Source organism: Toxorhynchites rutilus, chromosome 2 (genome assembly GCF_029784135.1).
Source record: "Toxorhynchites rutilus septentrionalis strain SRP chromosome 2, ASM2978413v1, whole genome shotgun sequence".
NCBI lineage: Eukaryota > Metazoa > Arthropoda > Insecta > Diptera > Culicidae > Toxorhynchites > Toxorhynchites rutilus.
Window position 1 is genome coordinate 125,112,399 of NC_073745.1, and position 21,657 is coordinate 125,134,055.

Genomic DNA, 21,657 nt, shown 5'->3' on the forward strand with positions numbered 1-21,657 from the left:
TACAACGTCAGGTTGTAGTTTTTTTTTAACAGAAATCCATTTTCTCTTGAAGTCCGCCTCCGATTTGACAACTTTTGGGTTCTTCCGGAGGGCCTGCTTCATAATCGCCCAATATTTCTCTATTGGGCGAAGCTCCGGCGCGTTGGGCGGGTTCATTTCCTTTGGCACGAAGGTGACCCCGTTGGCTTCGTACCACTCCAACACGTCCTTTGAATAGTGGCACGAAGCGAGATCCGGCCAGAAGATGGTCGGGCCCTCGTGCTGCTTCAATAGTGGTAGTAAGCGCTTCTGTAGGCACTCCTTAAGGTAAACCTGCCCGTTTACCGTGCCGGTCATCACGAAGGGGGCGCTCCGCTTTCCGCAAGAGCAGATCGCTTGCCACACCATGTACTTTTTGGCAAACTTGGATAGTTTCTTCTTGCGAATCTCCTCCGGAACGCTGAATTTGTCCTCTGCGGAGAAGAACAACAGGCCCGGCAGCTGACGAAAGTCCGCTTTGACGTAGGTTTCGTCGTCCATTACCAGGCAATGCGGCTTCGTTAACATTTCGGTGTACAGCTTTCGAACTCGCGTCTTCCCCACCATGTTTTGCCTTTCGTCGCGGTTAGGAGCCTTCTGAACCTTGTATGTACGCAGGCCCTCCCGCTGCTTGGTCCGCTGGACGAATGAACTTGACAAATTCAGCTTATTGGCGACATCTCGGACCGAACTTCTCGGATCACGTCTAAACTGCTTAACTACGCGCTTGTGATCTTTTTCACTGACGGAGCATCCATTTTTGCCGTTCTTCACCTTCCGGTCGATGGTTAGGTTCTCGAAGTATCGTTTTAGTACTCTGCTGACCGTGGATTGGACGATTCCCAGCATCTTACCGATGTCCCGATGTGACAACTCCGGATTCTCGAAATGAGTGCGCAGGATTAATTCACGACGCTCTTTTTCGTTCGACGACATTTTTCCAAATTTACGAAAAATTGACATTGAAGCATGGCCAACGTGATCTATACACTCTTATCTGATTATAACATTCTACAGCGTTTTTTCCGTGATGCAATTTGATGTTACACACCCTTTAGAAAATTTTAAAAATCAGTCCAAGATGGTGAAACTATTTTTGACAAACTTTGTGGAACATCGAATTTTTATGAATTTTTGAAAGTTCGATTTTTTGTATGTGAACAATCATTTTTAGTCAGAAAGTTATGAGTCCTGATGTGATTTTAAACAAAAAAGCTCTTTATTAATTTCCTTCTAAATGCAGCCATTCTCGAGGTATTTAAACAAAATATTTCTAATTTATTGTCTTGTTATAGTAAATAGGCCCTTTTAATATGTTTGTCATATACCGTCATATTCATGAAATTTCATCAATTTGCTTATAATTCCCAAATACATCATTATGGTAAAAATATATGTTTTAGGCGATATTAAAAAATATTTTCTTTCATCCGAATACAAACTTTTAACATATTATTCGTGTTGCACAATAAAAACATAAGCAGTTTTTAAAGTAGAATTGAGATCCCAACAACACAAATACACCATGAATCGAGTTCGGTTCTCACTCCCGACATTCTTGAGACTAATGTGACGAACCAGCCAAAATGTGTTGAAAGTCACTATTATAGAAAAAAAATACCACAATGGACTGCAACCAAAATTTCTCATTTCTTTCTCGTTGTTTTTACGCTAATCATCTATTGTTTATACTGAGTACCGTTATCCATTATTCATAGAAGCACTATATTAATTCGTGAGCAGGTTCACCAGACATCAAGATTCGTTAAGAAAAAGTCTAAATTGATACATGGCTGAATAAAGTATAAGATAAGTATGTTTCCTTGCTGTGGGGACTGAAAGCAGACAAGCGACCGCAAAGAGTTAAGCAACTTTGCATACTTGAAATATTCAGAAAAGAATTAGACTGCTTTTTGGAAAAGACCAAAAATTTTCTCTTGGTTTTTTCCAAAAAAAAACATAACTCAAAAACTTAAATACCTATGAAATTATGATCAAAGAATGAAATGTAGGCAATTGTTCAAATTTTCATTAAAAAAATACCAAAACTTTTTTATTAATTAACTTTATTTTTTAACTAATAATAATTTTTCACAAAAACGTATTTTTTTAAATTCTCAAAAAATTATATAAATAGCCCTTATAATCTCCAACAAGTCATCCATACATCGGAAGATGGGCACTTTTACAGGGAAAAAGTTTTTCTAACAACAACTTTTTCATGTTGTTAAAAGTGAAGATAGTGATATAGTGTATTCCACAAAGTTTCAGATCTTATTAAAATATGAACTTTCGTCCAAGATGTCAACTTTCTTTTTTATAGTTTCTAGAATATAAAGCATTTTTATATGTAAACTCTCGCGTTTGGCATGTTCTTGGCATGTTTCTAAATAAAAAAAAATAACAGAGCATGTAAATAACGAGTTATTCTTTCCAGCCAGATCGAATATGTAATCAATGATATACCCTTTGATAAGAAGAAATACTGTAGAATATTTCAGTACTAATTAAAGTAAAATTTAAATTTTTAGAAATTTGTTTTCAAGATATCGAATAGTGAGTTAATTTTCGATGACGTCCGATGACAGGTAAGGTTTACTTCTAAACTCTAAAAGTAAAGCTCATCAGTGGTTAACGTGGTTAACGAAAGTTAACTCGGTATTTTATATCCTACAATTACTTTTTTTTTTGCAACAGTCAATGCTAAACATAATTACGAATAAAGAAGAAGCCGTTCAATCGCGTGCCAAAACGTTTTCACTTCATTCATTTGTTTCCGATGCAACGGTTCAAGGGTAGTTTTAATATTAATTGACGTTTCCATTGGACCGTCAAATTGGCGTGAAAATGGAGATTATTATAATTGTAATGGAGGTTCTGTTAGACAGGTGTTACCAGCTCAGTTGAATCTACTATAGCGTATATGTTTTAGTTACATACACTGACACTAACGGTGCTCCCGTGGCCGAGTGGTTAGCGTCATAACTAACATGCCGGGTGTTCGGGTTCGATTCCCGTTCTGGTCGGGGGAATTTTTCGTCAAAGAAATTTCCTCCGACTTGCACTGTGATCACGCGTATTCTAGAGCTTGCCACTCAGAATGCATTCAAGGCGTGTTATTTGGCATAGAAATCTCAACTAAGTACTAATAAAAATGACGCAAGTAATACTACGTTGAGACGGCGAAGTTCCTCTAGGAACGTTAGTGCCATTGAAGAAGAAGAAGAAGACACTAACACTTACACTGAGTATTCGGAATATAACGAGATAATTAGTCCATGTCGTAATCGGTGATATTTCTTATTTCTTGAACATCATTTATATTTATGAAAGAATTTCTGTTTCTTTAAATAACATTTCTTGCGTTATTTGTATAAGTACCTTGTTAAGATGCCGATACGAATAACTCGTATTAATTGTTTTTTTGAGTAGCTAGTTCCGGAGTGTTCGTTTACAGTATTGGTGGCTAGGTATGAACATGATGCGGGCCACATTAGAATTTTCATTATAGCCGCGGGCCGCAATGATTTTTTCTACTTTACTTTTTTTAACTCATCTTTTACTTTAAATTAGAAAGCATTCAGTACTATACCTATAAAATTCATAACTCGAGAACAAAATGAGATAAAAACCCAAATTTTTATTGAAGGTATAAAAGTATCCAGAATTAACATTTTTGGCAAAATTGGTCGACCATTCACACGCAGAGTCGAAAACGCTAAGGCCAATCGTAAATCGCTGCAGTTTCTCGATATAATTCTTCGACGATTGGTAATTCCAATGAGAACGTCCACAGGCACGCTCCTTCCAACTTGACCCAAAGTGAATAAACCGATGAATTGGCCTGGACCATTGTACATTAAACTCGTAATTAATGCTCGTTTTTAAATCAGTAAAAATATAGATAGTTTCTCATGTCAGAAAAGTACATGCATGTAACATATAGAACAACAGCAATTTCTCCCTCAAATGCAACCCGTTGCATATAAATAAAATGATAGAATAAATATACTTTTCAAAGTGTTATGGCTCTGAAAAAATTGTAATGGTCTTGTGTTTTGTTCTGTCCAACCGCTGTGTATACATGAATCGTTCAAAATTTTATTTCAACACAAATAAGTAAAAGTGCGAGACAGCTAGCTTTAACCGCTTAAATAAATCGAGATTTCAAACGAGACTTCCAGCCTTCACCTTCTTTTGCGATGTGTGCATACCGTATGTAAAGACCAGCGATGCGGCGCTGATCAAGTGAGCATGCAGTAGAGAACTTTTTCTGAACAAGTCTGTCGCATCATCAATCGTCGATTGGCGCGGGTGGTAGCATTGGTCTCAATTTATTACGGAAAAACATTGAAGGTCCAGAGCTCCGATTAAGGCAATAGCTATTTCTGACCAACTTCTGTATACAAAATTCTCAAATGTCATGGATAGTCACTGAAATTCTTGACAACACCCACGCAGTTGAGATTCATTGCCTTGGCACCTACCAGACACCACACGCTTTTCGCGATACTTTTACCTTCAAAACGAAAAATTTCAATGACCGCAAAACGAAGGAACTTATTCGCTAGCGCTGAGACATGTTAATGTTCGGCTGTGATTATCGTTACGCACAAAATCACGTTTCCGAAAATTAAATATTATACAACACTGAAAGTGCAACCAATGCCTGGCCGCAATGCACCGGACCTACGACAGTGAAAGGGTACATGAATTATGTAGCAGTGGAACGGTTTCGTTTTGGCCGTTTTATCCACTGAGATCTAAGCTACAAAGTGCCTTTCGATTTCTTTTACACTCTAATGCACATGCAGAAATCAGAGTTTGAGTATGTTGGTCAGTTGGAATGATAAAATTTACGATTTTCTCTAGCGAGTGAAGTCTAATAGCTACAGAAATAACTTACGATCGGGAGGCCCAGAAAAAGGGAGTGAAACTAAGGCACGACTCACGGACGCGTTGCGATGTCAGCAGTGAATTTGTTTTCTGTTCCGATTCGTCCACCGGGGATTTTGCAAGTGTCGTTAAATGTAAAGTGTCGCTCGGAACGAACTGCACGCCGTGTCGTTTTTTATGGAATAGATGGGAATTCCAAATTTAGATGAGGAATTTAGGAAACGTGTGTTAGCTTCCATTGCAAATGATGTTCGTTCACAATAGCGAACTATCACGTGAGTCTAATACAGCTGCGAAAATGGCAAGCGTAGTGAATTCGATTCTTATATTCCATGCAACGAAATATGAAATCTCAATCACATATTACGCAAATCAAATGTTTATAACGAATTATTATACATAATTACATACTGTAAACAACTTGTACAGAAAATACTGCGTGTGGTATGCATCATGGGGAAGCCTGCATAGCAGAGATTATTCTCCCGCTTTTCTAAATAGCTCAAGAAGCTTCCCTATTTTATTTGCTAATTCTTTAATTATTGTTCAATTGCTCAAATATTGCCACTATTTTTATTGTACTTTAAAAATTTGCTAGGCCGATTTCCCGTCTTATGGTATATTGAAAAGGGGTTATCCAAAAAGTAGTAGACGTTTCTGACCAGCGTGACGGTGAGCGGAGCTAGAGCCGCACTGCAATAGAACATCCTGTCACCCTCTAAGTGCGTTCAGTGATTATGGTTTTGTTGGTAAAAAATAACAAACCAATCTCGTACCATCGCGAGCTTTGTAGGATATACGAGAATGAAATAATGAGTGAAAGTAATGTAAAGCAATGGTGTATTGATTTCAAGAAGGCCCGCACCAATGTTCACGATGACGGCTAAACTGCTGAACGCCCTTCACAAGTGACGGGATTACAGCGCACATTTTCACTAGTCGCAGTGAAAAAGTAAGCAAAATTCGGATCTCCTGCTACCCTAGCTAAATGCGTATTAAGTGTGGGAATCGTTTGGCACAAAAACGGCGACCGCTTCCGCGTTTGTCAAAAAGATCTGCTATTTTCTTGACAGCCCTTGTAGAACACCATAACGGTCTTAAAACTACGTCCGACACATTTCAAGCGAAATTTGAGAACTGATTTTTAAAAAGAACTTGTTGTATTATATGACACTAGCTGACCCGGCAAACTTCGTTTGTGTTTTGTAATCAATACCTTCAAACATCCACGTTTTCTTACTATGAGCAAGTTCATGGGTCCAATCGCAGAAATGTTCATTGATTGATCTTCTAATCGACCCCGTTGAATTTATCTTTTACTATAACAATTCTAGTAAAGGGTGTGTCACATCAAATTGCATCACGGAAAAAACGCTGTAGAAATTCGCCCAGTAGACCGATCCTTTTGAAAATTTTAGACAGTAAAACAAAAACTATTAAACAACTTTTGGCATTTTCTTTTTATTCATACTTCGAGCCCAAGCCCGTATGCTCGCACCTTCCTCTTTACCCCGTCCATAAGGTTCTGTACAACGTCAGGTTGTAGTTTTTTTTTTGAACAGAAATCCATTTTCTCTTGAAGTCCGCCTCCGATTTGACAACTTTTGGGTTCTCCCGGAGGGCCTGCTTCATAATCGCCCAGTATTTCTCTATTGGGCGAAGCTCCGGCGCGTTGGGCGGGTTCATTTCCTTTGGCATGAAGGTGACCCCGTTGGCTCCAACTCCAACACGTCCTTTGAATAGTGGCACGAAGCGAGATCCGGCCAGAAGATGGTCGGGCCCTCGTGCTGCTTCAATAATGGTAGTAAGCGCTTCTGTAGGCACTCCTTAAGGTAAACCTGCCCGTTTACCGTGCCGGTCATCACGAAGGGGGCGCTCCGCTTTCCGCAAGAGCAGATCGCTTGCCACACCATGTACTTTTTGGCAAACTTGGATAGTTTCTGCTTGCGAATCTCCTCCGGAACGCTGAATTTGTCCTCTGCGGAGAAGAACAGCAGGCCCGGCAGCTGACGAAAGTCCGCTTTGACGTAGGTTTCGTCGTCCATTACCAGGCAATGCGGCTTCGTCAGCTTTTCGGTGTACAGCTTCCGGGCTCGCGTCTTCCCCACCATGTTTTGCCTTCGTCGCGGTTAGGAGCCTTCTGAACCTTGTATGTACGCAGGCCCTCCCGGTGCTTGGTCCGCTGGACGAATGAACTTGACAAATTCAGCTTATTGGCGACATCCCGGACCGAACTTCTCGAATCACGTCTAAACTGCTTAACTACGCGCTTGTGATCATTTTCACTGACGGAGCATCCATTTTTGCCGTTCTTCACCTTCCGGTCGATGGTTAGTTTCTCGAAGTATCGTTTTAGTACTCTGCTGACCGTGGATTGGACGATTCCCAGCATCTTACCGATGTCCCGATGTGACAACTCCGGATTCTCGAAATGAGTGCACAGGATTAATTCACGATTCTCTTTTTCGTTCGACGACATTTTTCCAAATTTACGAAAATTTGACAGTGAAGCATGGCCAACGTGATCTATACACTCTTATCTGATTATAAGCGAAAGCTGAAGATATAATTCCTAAAAATTAAATTTCTACAGCGTTTTTTCCGTGATGCAATTTGATGTGACACATCCTTTATTTCTAACCAAACTCATCATTATAATAGCAGTTTTTTTCAGACATAATTCTCGTTCAAGATTTTTCAACCACTTGCAAATAACATGTTTCTCCGTTACATGAAATAAATGTTTTATACAGAAAATATGATAGAATAAAGACAGCCCTAAATCGTTAAATTCCTTCTTCGAGTTCTGCCCTTATTAACACATCCGGCGATCCTTTTTTTTGGTATAGATAGAAGTAGATATAGGAGTCCGTTTCATCACGTTAAAATCCATTTCCAGTTTCGAACAAAAATCAATTTAGCTAGCGCAAACATCAAATGGACTAACAGTCACTATGTAATTGTTGAACATATGGGAATTTAATTTTCAGAATTTTCCCTTTTTCCTTCAGAGTTTACCGAAATTTTTCAATTGTCATGTTTGGTTGGAATATTTCCGGTTGAAATATGTGTAATATTTTTATGGATCATTCCAGAGGAGGGAGGGATATCATACCATTAGAGAAACATTTATTGCACCCTAAAACCTTCACATGACATATTTGGCTCCATTTGCTTGATCAGTTTTAGTATTATGCAGAAATTTGTCTTTCATTTGTATGGCAGCTCCCCCTTAGAGAGGGGGTGGAGCCCTAAAACCTCCACATGCCAAATTTGGTTTGATTTGCTCGATTAATTCTGTAGTTATGCAGAAATTTATGTTTCATTTGTATGGCAGCCCCACCTAAGAGAGGGAGGGCCGCAATTTATAGATACGATAAAACATGTAACATGTACACAATTCCGGCTTTGTTACAGCTAAAATGCTAATGAGCCTAATTAAAAATAAACAAATGGGATAAAAAACAGTTCCATGATAATTTTCTGAAACCGCCTCTACTTTAATAAGCGATGGTCCAGTATTCGATGTTATGAAAATGTTTAGAATGCTAATAATCAGGGAGGCCCGCTGTATGTTAAGTAACCAAGAAAATCGTATTGCTCAAAGTTTTGTGAGCATATAAAGAATAGTTGGATCTCCCACGAGATCTTTCAACTATTTCCATTTAGAGATTTCATTTCACTGGACACGGTGATATTTTTTCTCGATATTTCAAGTTGTTTTTTTTTTCAAATGGCTAAACAAAAGTGTCATTTTACCGATAAACTGTGTCAGAAGCACCCATTTTTCACAAAAAAAAAACCTTAGGATTATGAGGCCAACGGTGCATATTTGATTCGTGAGTGTCGGTGACTCGAATCAGTATTTAGATTTAGCCATTTTGTTGAAACAGAAGTTTGAAATCAACAATGAAACATTACAGATCGATCTGATTAGGAAAAGCATATCCAAACACCGAAACATTGCTAGAATATTCGATTGGCATCCACATCCAAATCCATGCTGAACTCTGTGGTGTAGAAATCCAGCAGCTCACAAAATTTGGGTTGCAGAAGGAGCTCTTGCGCTTAATACCTGTGGCTTGTACTTCTGTATTATTGCACTTGATGGTTCATGACTCTGAAACCGCCAAAAAATCTCATGTGCTCGTAAAAAAACAGAAGCCATCATCTCCGGAGTATTTTCACCGCTTGGATCCCCCAAGAAATATGTTAAATAAATAAATTTCACGCTTTTTTATGTATTTATATCACAAAGAATCACGATCCTTCGATCATAAACGTTGCTGTGACAGGTGTCCTGATTTTTCAACTCTGACCAGATGGTATCCCTACCATTACACCAAATTCGTTTTTTTTTTTGTATATCAACCCGTAATATTGTAGTTGAGCGTTATCTTGTTCAAATACTATTTTTTAGGACTGTACATTACCGTACATGTGGTCAAGCTACTTCTCATAAACTGACAATTTATCTTACAGTACGTAAACGCCATATCACGCTTGCATGTAGAACAAAACCCAAGCTAAACCATTCTCTTCCCAATATTACACCTGAAAAGTTCTGCATTTATTTCCGTAGATCTCGCCAGTTTGAAAACTTTTATATTTAACTTTTATATACCCAACTCTACATTCAAACTATCCTCATAAAATTTTTAGAGCTTGCCATGATAAACATATTGCGATGCAGAACTTGTCAATATCTCAATCCTACTCAAAGTTATTGATATTTCTTCCTCAGAACGACCTTTTCATTTGTAATCGTTCTTTCTAGGGCAAACATATTTTTTTTTATTGGCGAAATTTGAAAGGGCATATTTGACTTTTAATGGAAGATTTTCAAAACTATGTTATTATATGTATTTTGACTGAAAAATCATCAATAACTTTGGGTAGGATCCAGATATTGATATGTTCTGTATTGCAAAATGTTTGTCTTGACAAGCTCTATTAATCTTCCGAAGACAGCTTTGATGAAGAACTTTAATTATAAAAGTTAATTCGAGAAAAACAGTTTTTTCATTGTAACCCTAATGTAACTTTGATTTTTTCGGGCTTCGCTATACTGTTGCATACTTTTGTGGATCCCTCAAATGATAATTTTACTCTAATCGCATCCTCCTCATTATAGTTTTCAATCAACCTCTTCTCTTTGATACTTAAAACTTTTCCTTTTGGCATTTTGAAGTTGTGAGCTTAAATAAATCAGCAAAAAAAAGTCAAATCGAAACAACGCTCTCTGTGAAATCTGGAAAAAATGAAATTCCACCAATTAGAATTTTGATTATTGCAACAATTAGATAGTTAATAATTCCAAAAAAATTGTATTTGACTAGTTTGACTCCCTGTAGGTTGTTCAATATATATTGTTTGCTTTTTCCTGTAGGTGAACTTAGTACTACCAAAGAGTAAACAGCGCAAAAGTAGACGGCTTTTACATTCGCGCTATTTTTGCTGGCATTTGGCAGATATGTTCGCGTAATGCTTCCTTTACAATGCAGGCTTTTAATCGCATGCGAAATACTCACTCGCGATATTTTTCAATGCAGCTCTTTACAATGCTTAGCCATATCGCGCGATAATCTGTCAAACCTGCATCCCTCTAATCATCAGGGGTTAGACATCAATTGAATATAGGATACCCAAAATCAAAATCAATATGGCGTCATTTGTTTATCAACATATCATTTACGAGGATTGAAATCGAAAAATGCGCTGCTTTATTCTAACTGCATGAGCGATTTTCATATTTCGGTTTCACATGGAGGTGTTCACATTGAAAATGGAGTTTAAAGTTAGCCACTATTCGACTATATAACCGGACTGAGTTGTAAACAACAGTAATTGATAGAACCAAAATGTCAGTGAACCGCAGCAATATTGGGTACACTGGCAATATGACGTTTGACGTTTTTAGTCGTACCCCTGCTAATCATACTGTCATTATTTGTTATGGACAAGATCGTACTAGATTGGTAGAACAAAATCATATCGCTAGAAATGTGAATGGAAGTATAAAACTCGAAATAATTAATAATTGAAAAACTAACGAATTCAATCAAATATTAACAAAAATGTGTAAAAATAATTATGATTATGCAGCAATACGCTTGCAATAAGTGATCGATTCAGCTCTCACTTTATGAAGCGTTTCATATGTACAGAGTTGAACATTTCTTTCGATATATCGTTCCACACATCAAGCATATTTTGTTCCACCTGTCTGATGTATATAGTGTCTCCTATCAAAGCAACGCGATTTTCGCAGCCAAAGCTTGGAGAGCTCTATCTTTTTTCGCACTGTCATGGGTGATTTCGCGCTTTGCTCTGATTGGTTGACGAGTAAAAATCGCGATTGAAGGAAAAAAATCGCGCTCATCGTGGATGATTGTAAATCCGGCATAAGCAGAAAGAGAGGTACGATAAAAGTTGTTTGACTTTCTTCCCTTTTGTCAACTGAAGCAAAAGTATGGAGTTTTGGCAATTTAAAATGATTTCAAAAAAATTATTTATATGTTAAAGAAAATACTACTTACGAAGCGTATAGTCTACCCAAGCTCAAACTCAAGCTCTATGTTAAAGAAAATATTACTATTATACTATTTTTACTGTAACATAGGAAGCATGAAATAATAAGTAGGAAATTGCAGGCAAAACTGCCCATCAAGGTCAATTTAGCTGCAAAATCTGGAGATTTCGTCATGTTTGACGCACTGTTCCGCATTCATATCGAGAGCCAGTCACATCCAGGTTGTATTGCTACTGATCACTTATATATGCAATCAGTACCAGTAGTTGAGCTTCAACCCATTCCCTTCCTATTTTCTTCTTCGAAAACTATCGACAAATTCATGCTGAAATCCTGTGATGTCTGGAAACAGTTATGTGTCACAAATCACTCTGCACTGCTGAAAAAGACATGGTTGTACTGAAAAAAAAAGTTTGATGACAGCCAGAACACTGAGACCATCTAACTAGTCTTTGAACAAGACTTCAAAGAGACTGCAGATGGATTTGAATGCGAGATTTTGGGATGTAGAAGGGAAGGAAATTGTAAATCGTTACATGACGTCAATGTATTTGGGACGTTCTCAAACATCAGATATCAACTTGCAGCTTTTAGAGGATGCTTGGGAATTATATATTTGAACAAAATTTTTCTTGTATCGATGGATGGTACCAACGCGAATTGGTCACATTACGCGAGCTGCAAATGGACATTCGAAATGGAGAAGAAAAACTTTTGAATTTGGGTAGCTTCGGATTGCATATTTTACAGGGTTCACCAAAGGATGGATGGATTCAATAAGTTCACAGTACTTTTTACCAAAAATGGTCTTCTGTCTCTCGTGTGGAAACCCCAACGTTTTTTTCTCCTTAATACCGAATGTTTTTATGATAACATGAATGAGAAAACGATTGTGCTATGTCACAAGTTTATGATGCTATACTATATATTAGGGTGGCAATGGATGTATGGAAAAAAATTCACCATCGAATTTCAAAAACCGACCATGTACATTTTGTTTATTGGCCCAAAAAAATTATCTCTGCAAAGTTTCAGCTCAATCGGATATGATTTAGGGGTGCCTCAAAGCGCTCGAAGTTTTGATTTTATCATGCTCGAAAATCTTCCATTCGTAAAGGAAATTTGGAAAATCGAAATTTTTTTCCGGTGCCAAATGACTTGAAAATGCATGAAAGTCGCTGCCACCCTACTATATATACTTCGGAAGATAGCATCAAATGTTGAGCTAGTGAATTCAACGAATTCGAAATTGTCATTCTCTTTATCTAGAAGACAAAGAAAGTCAGGAGAAAGAAGCTTTTACGTCAAATGATTCAGTTAATTGATCCGAATCTAAATAAAATGATTAATTTTCTACTAGTGTTCAAGGCCTCTTTCAAGATAACTTTGAACTGTATAAGTAAATCATTTTTTTTATTTTTTACGGCTCTTCTCAGTCGTCGTTTAACTCAGTAAAAAATTACAAACAATTATTTATTGCGAAATATTGACAGACGTCCCTAAATTTCATTGTTTAAGCTAACTAAATGTCTTAGGAGGCTAAAATACTAATAAAGAATTTTATAGTCTACATCTGGAGTTTTCCTGAAAAAATACTGGAAAACTAGCGATCATCTGGGATTTTTTCGGACATCTTGTTTTATCAACATTGACAGACGCACATTCTTACATTTCATCTATTGCATTGGTTACATTGCAAAATGTGAAAAATTAGAGTGCGGTTGGAGAACATATGGCCGGTGTTAAGTCAGACCGGGCCATGTGACATTTTTACGATTTCGAGAAAAACGAGCTTGAAGTTTGGTGCTATAAGGGGTTTTATAGAGCATTCGAAACAATTTCGATACGTTATTTCTACTGCACTTGTGATATTACAAATCTGGTTAATGTGGTATGTAGTTTACGAAATGCTTAACCTAATGCTAACAATAACTCGAAATTTTCAATTTTGCGACTTGGTCCCCTCTGACTTAACACCGACCATATAGAACTTGTCAAAATCTCAACTTTACATTGATTTTTTTGATTTTTGATTTTTTTTTCAAAGTCTTATATTATGTAGTGTCAAATATGCCCTTTGAAATGCTGCCAATAAATATTTTCTTTCGGAAACAACGGAAAGAAAAACTTATATTATGTCAAGTCAAATGACCCATTCCAGCGTGACGTGACAACGATTTGACTCACTAAAAACTCGTTTTTACTCGTTTGTATAAATCACACGATTTCCAAATGGTAAACGATTTTAAAGTGAAATTGAGAAAATTCTCTACAAGAATCATCAGTTGGAGAATATTTTGAAAGATAAACGTAGATTCCTGTATACTCAGTTTTCCAAAAAACTCGCAAGAACATGCATTTTGACGGCATGCATTTTGTGACGTGACAACGCGCTCTGTACGAATAAACAGTCTCCACAAAGCGTTGTCACGTCACATAATCCATAAATTGTATTAAATAAGAATTTCACGTATTGTAGCGAGCGAAATACTATTTTTTATGTTTTTTTGTTACTCTGAATACTCCTTACTTTCCTCTGAGATCTCCCCTTCCCCTTCCAAAAGCCCATCCTATAGGGGAAGGTGGTTCTAACGCAACCGGTGGTCCTGAACCTACCCTCTTTTGTATCTCAGGAACGGCGCTTCCTACTGAATTTTCAATAGTGTCAAATGAAAGGTGCCATAACGCTAACAATTTGATAATATGGTGACATTTTTCTGGATCTCTTCATTCTAACGTTTTTATGCCATTTTACGTTTTCATTCCTTCAAAAACAGAGAAGAAATATATTCGACCTGTGTGCAAAATAAGTTCTATGTTCTTTTAGATTGTGAAACATTTCAAAACAAATCAATTTTAATTGTTTATGGTAATTTCATCAACATAAGCTATATAAATTGAATCTACCTGTTACCTGTAATACACGGTATGCCGTTATTTGAGAAAAGTCGGGATGGTCCTAAACCGACCTTCAGTTTTTATATCGTGATTATATCAACACGTTTACTCTGGCGCTTGCCATCAATGGCTATCACAATCCTGGTTCATCGAGTGGCGCTCGCTACAGGGGGAACGCATTTGATTTTGCTATCAGAAACTTTTGATAAGTTTTTCGTATGCATCTGCGCACATGCAACGGCGTTTATGCTTGCGTGTTGAAGATGACTTTGACTTTGACGTTGACTTTGATCGTTGATCGTTGATGTTTGCGTGTACATTTGTATGTGAACTTTCTTTGTATAACTCCACACACGTCGATCTAAGGCTAAGTCCTTCACACTAAAACATTATCTTCTTCTCACTTAAATACTATCTCTCACTATCAAACATTATTCTTTTTCTTTATTCCTCTTCGCGCACCCATGGATATATTCTCACATTACCATTCACGACCATATTGTGGGATTTCAAGCCATTCCCGGTTTTTCGTATCCGCTTTTAACAAACCGGAAGTCAGCATCATCGATTCCAAAATGGCATCGTAATACAATATTCGACTTCCGCTGGTGAGCTCATATCGTATGGGTTTTCCATATTTTTTAGAATTTTTATTTTTTTTTTATTTCACTACGTCTTTAGCTATAATGTTGCACAGACTGAAAACTCTTATAATATTTGCATATACTACCATCAGCAAACCAGAAGTTGAAATAAGATAATATATTATATATTGGAATCTACGATCATCTGTATGTTTTGAAACGGAACTGTAAATAATTAAATTAAATTAATCATTAATCCAAAATAACAAAAAATCAGGTGTTGCACGACACAGATTGATTTGACTACCGACAATCCAACTATAAAATATTCTACAACTGATGATTGTTGTTGGAAATTTTCTTAATTTTACTATAACATTGTTTAATTTTGTGTGCTTTATTCATGAAAACGCAAAAAAGTATTTGTAATGAACCAAAATGTTGTTACGTCACACTGGAATGGATCGTATACTTTTCGTGACGTGACAACAACTTCTGGAGACAGTTGATACTCCTCTATTTGTGGACCGATCTCAACTAAATTTGGTGGGTTGTTGACCTTCATTGTTTGCTCAGAGAAACCCAAGTATAAAAATGTTTGAAACTATGTTCTTCTGATAAACTAAAAAAATGCTCTATTTTTGTGACGTGACAACGCTTCAAAATACCTGTTTTTCAAATGATTGTTTCTCATAAATTACATAATGAAACGTAGGTCTACTCACGGCTCTTCAAACAGCATTTATTCACTCATTCAATGGTATACAGACATTGAAGTTTGGTCAAGCATGTGCAGAGATATTTCAAGAAACATGAACATAGTGAAAACCTAAAGTATTTTAAATATAATTATGTAGTTTTTTAAACTCGCCTCTCTCAAAGGTTGGTGCATACAAATTGAATTTGTTACAAAAAAAATATGATATAACTAGTGCTTATTCAAATAACGTTTTCAATTTTCTCCTAAAACTAGATTTGAAATTTGGTTCTCTGATGCATGACCTCATGGAATGGGTCAAATATTCAAAGGGCATTTAATGCTCGCGAAAACCTTTTTTTGCTTGCTTCGGAAAGAACGATGATCAAATGAAAATGGCGTAGTTTTGGGGAAGAAATATTAATAACTTTGAGTAGAATTGAGATATTGACAAGTTCTGCATCGTAAAATGTTTATCTTGGTAAACTCTAGAAATCTTATGAAGGCAGTTTGAATGTAAAATTTGAAATATAAAAGTAAGAGCAAAAACCCCAGTTTTTCATGTTTACCCTAATCTGATTTAGAACAAAAGCGCTAAATCGATTGTATTGAAAGATAGAAAAAAATTTGTTCTACAAGAATGTTTAAAATAACTGGGACCATAACATTGTCGAACTATTTTTTGGTCACCCTATTTTTGACAACATGAAAATGAGCGCTGTATCATATGTAACAACTTTGTCGAAGACAGTTTTTGTTTAAAGAATAACTGTTCAGCCCTAGATGCGAATTTTCACCTAAATACGTTCCTCGGACCATTGTGCAGTGGCATTTGTACCTAGTATCTCCACCTCATAGAGTGTTTCATCTGTCACTATTAGTACGACGTCATCCGCGAAGCCAACAATCTCCACGCCTTTGGAAAGCTTCAATATCAGCACACCTTCTTTTCTTCTTCTTGATTGGCTGTAACGTTCCTAGAGAAACTTCGCCGTCTGAACGTAGTATTACTTGCGAAATTTTATTAATACTTAGTTGAGATTCCTATGACAAATGATACGCCTTAAAAGAATTCTGAGCGACCAGCTCTGGAATACGCATGACCACAGTGCAAGTCAGAAGAAATTTCTTCGTCGAAAAAAATCCCTACCAGAACCCGAACCCCCGAACCCCCGGGAGCACTTCAGCTTACCGTTATACATAACATAAAGCCGGGTTCAGACGGTGCGAGCAAGCATACGAGTCGGTCTAGTCAGTTACTGCAGTGCAGCTACTCACACCGTGTGAACACATCATGCCAGTTATTGTCATGTGTGATCCGGCGTGCGAGCTACTTCAAAGTTTTTTGAATTTACTCGCACTCGCATGCTTCAAAACGTCAAAAACAGAATTTAGCGTTCGAATCAGGGATGCCAAATGTAAAGAAATGTCTCTATTTTTAAGATATTTGAAAATATGCGAAGATATTTATAGACTTGAAAATTATTGGAAAAACAAATAAAACCCTCATAGTTTCTTAACGAAATCATTGTTATTCTGTTTTGCACGCTGGCGGGGCACGCTTTCTTTTTGAGATAGTTTTCTGGAGAATGTCTAATATAGAATCATTATCAGGCACAATTTTCATTCAAAATTCACTCACAACTTGCGAAAAAAAGTAAGGTTCTAAGAAACAGAATACATATTCGATTTAAAAAAGTACATTTTCATTCATTATTTTAATTTTTGACGCGTGTGAATAAAATTTTAAAAAGTCTTCTAGACTATCATTTAAAGCATCACATACTTCCGGAATTATCTTAGCTATGGATGCTTTCGAGATTCTAAAAAATATCGACAACAATCTGAACAATATTCCAGAAGAAAGGCATATCAATGTCATTTATATTATCACTCTTGCAGGTACAGCATCCTTCATGAGTGTATCTTGGCGTTGTATTTGTGGAGCAATTAAATTCAACAGTTTTTCCACTTGTTCAGGTGTTATTCTCAACACTGCTCTGTAATCTCTATAAAATTGTGTAATGATACATTCAACTGAAAACCTAAGATGAAAACTACCAATAAAGAAGTCGATTTCGGACCAATCATTTGACAAATTCGGACCTGATTGCTGTTTCTGACTATTTGATGGACATTTGAAAAATCGCCTGGCATCCCAGGTAAACCCGTGCCGTAGTATCTAGTTTCTCGCCAGCAGCTCACACTATGTGAACGGACAAGGCGAGTCAACCAATTGTCAAGCGAGTCCACCGGGTCAGTAGCTGCTCATTGTCAAGTCAGCTACTAGCAACGTATAAATGGGCCTTAACTCTCCTTTGGCAGTGGCCTTATAGAATTTCAGATCCAAAATCTATCTTCACATACGTTTCGTCATCTATCAGCATGCATCCATCGTTCTTCGTCAAAAACCTTGTTATACAGCTTCCGAGCGCGTCTTCTGGCCATCAGATTTTACTTCAGCGTCCTGTTTGGTTGCTTGCAGGCAAGGAAATTACGAATTACGACTTCTCGCATATGGTATTCTCGAATGGTACTTCTGCTAGAATTATGTTTTTGGAGATGACGTAGTCCGAGAGTTCCGAGTTTGCCTTAATTGTTCTTAGTACCTTCACCCTTAGTTTCCGATCGTAAGTTCCACTACGACGCGTTCTCTGATCCACCGAACAACAATTGTACGTTCACGGAAACGTTTCAGCATATCATACATGGTCGATTTAGCAACTTTCAGCGATTTCATGGTTTCATTACCTAACCACGCCTGATTTTTAATGTAGATGTCCAAAACCGAATTTTCTCTCTCGGCTGTAAAACTTTTTCAAAGAAAAACGGATCGAAGGAAATTTTAACCGTCGTAAGATACATGTTTTTCAAGCAATTTGCTGCCAAAACATTTCAGATACGTCCTCTACGACCGCTTCTATAAAATGGACAATGATCCTGGATTCTAACGTAATCGAACCTCAGTGTGTAGTTCTATTAGTTTAGTGGTGTTAGGGCTTCTACATAGAATTGCTCGATGACCGCACGCATCCTAGAATTCTCTTTTTTTACGTAGACAATCAGGACGCCTTGCTCATTAGGCTCTTGAATGTCATCTGTTTGAGCAATCGATCTGAACATTTATGTACAAGCTAGTGAGACAAACTACTGTAGAATAAAAACCCTCCCCACCCGCGTATTTAGAAACGACTAAAAAGCTATAGCCCAACGATAAACTAAAATGTAGCCTGTAGACCACGATATTGCACAACGAATAAAAGCCCAACGATAAACTAAAATGTAGCCTGTAGACCACGATATTGCACAACGAATAAAATGATAAAACTTGTATCACAATTTGCTAACTACGTGCTCTCATTTGCTTACAGCCTGTACGATATCCGAAGTCAATATTTTTCATTATCAGCAATGAATTCAGCGAACGTTTCAACTACTATGGCATGCGAAGTAAGTACCCAGTCGTTCATTCGTTAGACCGCATTATCACAACATTTCGCCTCGTTATAGCGGTGCTGGCCCTGTACCTTACCCAAAAGCTCAACTACGATGATGATACGGCTACCGTGATATATCATGTTTTCACTAGCCTGGCGTACTTCTTCCCTCTGATGGGTGCCATCCTCGCCGACAGCTGGTTAGGCAAGTTCAAAACTATCTTCTACCTGTCTATGGTATACTGCATCGGAAGCACACTGATAGCACTTGGGGCAATACCGCCCCTCAATCTACCAGCCACGTGAGTACATTTTACCCTGTACCATCATCCTTCGGAATGAATTTAATCGAATCTTCGTTGCAGAGCGATGACTGTACTTGGATTGTTATTCATAGCAGTAGGATCTGGAGGCATTAAGCCTTGCGTATCGGCGTTCGGGGGAGATCAATTCAAACTTCCCGAACAGGCAGTTCAACTCGCAAAGTTCTTTTCGTTGTTCTATTTCGCGATCAATGCAGGTTCACTGATCTCAACGACGCTAACTCCAATTCTACGCGAAGATGTCCATTGCTTCGACAGTCCCGATTGTTTCTCGCTTGCCTTCGGGGTACCAGCCGTACTTATGATATTTTCAATTTTTGTATTTGTCTGTGGCAAATCAATGTATAATATCAAGAAGCCTGCCGGTAATATGGTTGTTCTGGTATTCAAATGTGTAACGAATGCTTTGTCAACGCGGATGAAAGAACGTCACTCCAATCCACGTGAACATTGGCTGGATTATGCCGAAACTAAATACGGTCGACAAATAGTTTCCGATATAAAATCGCTAATGAAAATTTTGATACTCTACATTCCGCTGCCAGTATTTTGGGCGTTATTTGATCAACAGGGCTCCCGGTGGACATTCCAGGCAACGAGAATGAACGGCGAAATCGGTGCATTCACTATCAAACCAGACCAAATGCAGGTCATCAACCCGCTGCTCATTCTTGCATTTATTCCTTTTTTCGAAAGTCTAGTATACCCAGTTCTGGAAAAAGTTGGCATTAGAACGCCCCTGCGGAAGCTTTCATTTGGTGGTATCCTGGCTGGTGCTGCCTTCGTCCTGTCCGGGTTTGTTGAAATCGCCTTGGATAAAACGAATGCTGTGATTCCCGCGGCGACCGAATCTCAATTGCGAATTTTTAACGGAGTTCCTTGTGATTACCACTTCAAGACTGATATACCCGAATATAGTCAGTTCACCGTACAATCACTCGGGGCATTCGAAGCTGTACATGTTAATACCATGCAGAACACAACGTTCCGATTCACAGCAGAAACAACCGAATCGTTCTGTGTGCAAGCGAACATTTCCACGATTTCCGGAACATTCTATTTAAATCCAGGACATGCCGTCAGTTATTTCATTAGTCAGAAATCGAATAAAACGACTCTGCTTGAGTTTGCAGACTCAACTGAGAAGGATAAACGTGGATTGCCACGAATCAGAATACTCGGAAACACAAAAACGACCAACAATTTAACCCTGAAGAATAATTGGATCGTTGATGCGCATTATAATGTTTCACTCGAAAGCTTTGATCAGATGACGGTTGCAGATGGGGAATACGATGTATTCAGCGATAATGGAACGAGACGAATTGGGGCACTCAAGCTTGAGCTTGGAGGAGTTTACACTGTTATACTACATGAAGTTTTGGAGAATGAATTTGTAAGTATTATATGCGGCACCCAATATTTTCTAATAATGATTTCATGTATTTATTCCTAATAGACACTTCAACGACACATAATAACACCCCCCAACTCGCTGCACATGCTATGGCTCGTTCCCCAATACGTTGTAATCACGGCCGGCGAAGTAATGTTCTCGATAACAGGTCTACAATTTTCATATTCCCAAGCGCCCGAAAGTATGAAATCAGTAATACAAGCGTTCTGGCTGCTGACGGTCGCCATAGGGAATATGTTGGTCGTGTTTATTGCTGAAGCAAAATTTGTCCACTCGCAATCGCTCGAATTTTTCCTGTTTGCAACACTTATGTTCCTCGATATGGCCTTTTTCATGGTTCTAGCCGCACGCTATACATACGCCGAAAATGAAGATGATGTTGAATCGTGTAACGTCAAAAAACTCGATAATAGACTGGATATGAACCCGTCCAAACTTAATCAGGATCCAATGGTGAAAGGGTTGGAAAATGCTAAGTCCGCCTATACAAACGATGCTTACGAGAAGACTGAGAGCTGTGAAAGTTGAAAATCCTAATCTCATTTTAATTGTATTATTTGTATATTTTAATCTGCCAATATTCAGTTATTGAAGTGATTCAAAGCAACAGGTCTGTCTACGAATAAGTTTGTTAATAATACTATATCTATAAGGCCAGAAGATATATTACTAATTCATGCAGCAGTGCATATATTTTAATACTACCTTTTTATTTCCGCGTTCCCTAGGTTACATATCACATCCTAGCTATACCGTATGCATGATAATGTTTGCACCATCGAACAAATAATGTTCCCGTTTCGCCCGTTTCAGTGCATACAATGCTTTGGCTTTCTTTGCCTGCACGGAAGCTGT

At 37.8% G+C, this 21,657-nt stretch overlaps 2 protein-coding genes across 2 annotated transcripts in view; one reads left to right on the forward strand and one right to left on the reverse strand.

Annotated features, from left to right (window-relative positions):
• Positions 1 to 21,501, forward strand: part of LOC129767357 (peptide transporter family 1-like) — a 56,862-nt gene extending 35,361 nt beyond the window's left edge. Inside the window, exons 2-5 of the mRNA XM_055768137.1 lie at positions 18,997 to 19,075; positions 19,136 to 19,364; positions 19,428 to 20,781; positions 20,845 to 21,501. Coding sequence (XP_055624112.1) covers positions 18,997 to 19,075; positions 19,136 to 19,364; positions 19,428 to 20,781; positions 20,845 to 21,330 — 2,148 coding nt within the window. The 3' untranslated portion in view covers positions 21,331 to 21,501. The remainder of the gene's footprint in view (positions 1 to 18,996; positions 19,076 to 19,135; positions 19,365 to 19,427; positions 20,782 to 20,844) is intronic.
• LOC129767366 (reactive oxygen species modulator 1) overlaps positions 1 to 21,657 on the reverse strand; it is a 327,366-nt gene that overhangs the window by 215,691 nt on the left and 90,018 nt on the right. The window lies entirely within an intron of this gene.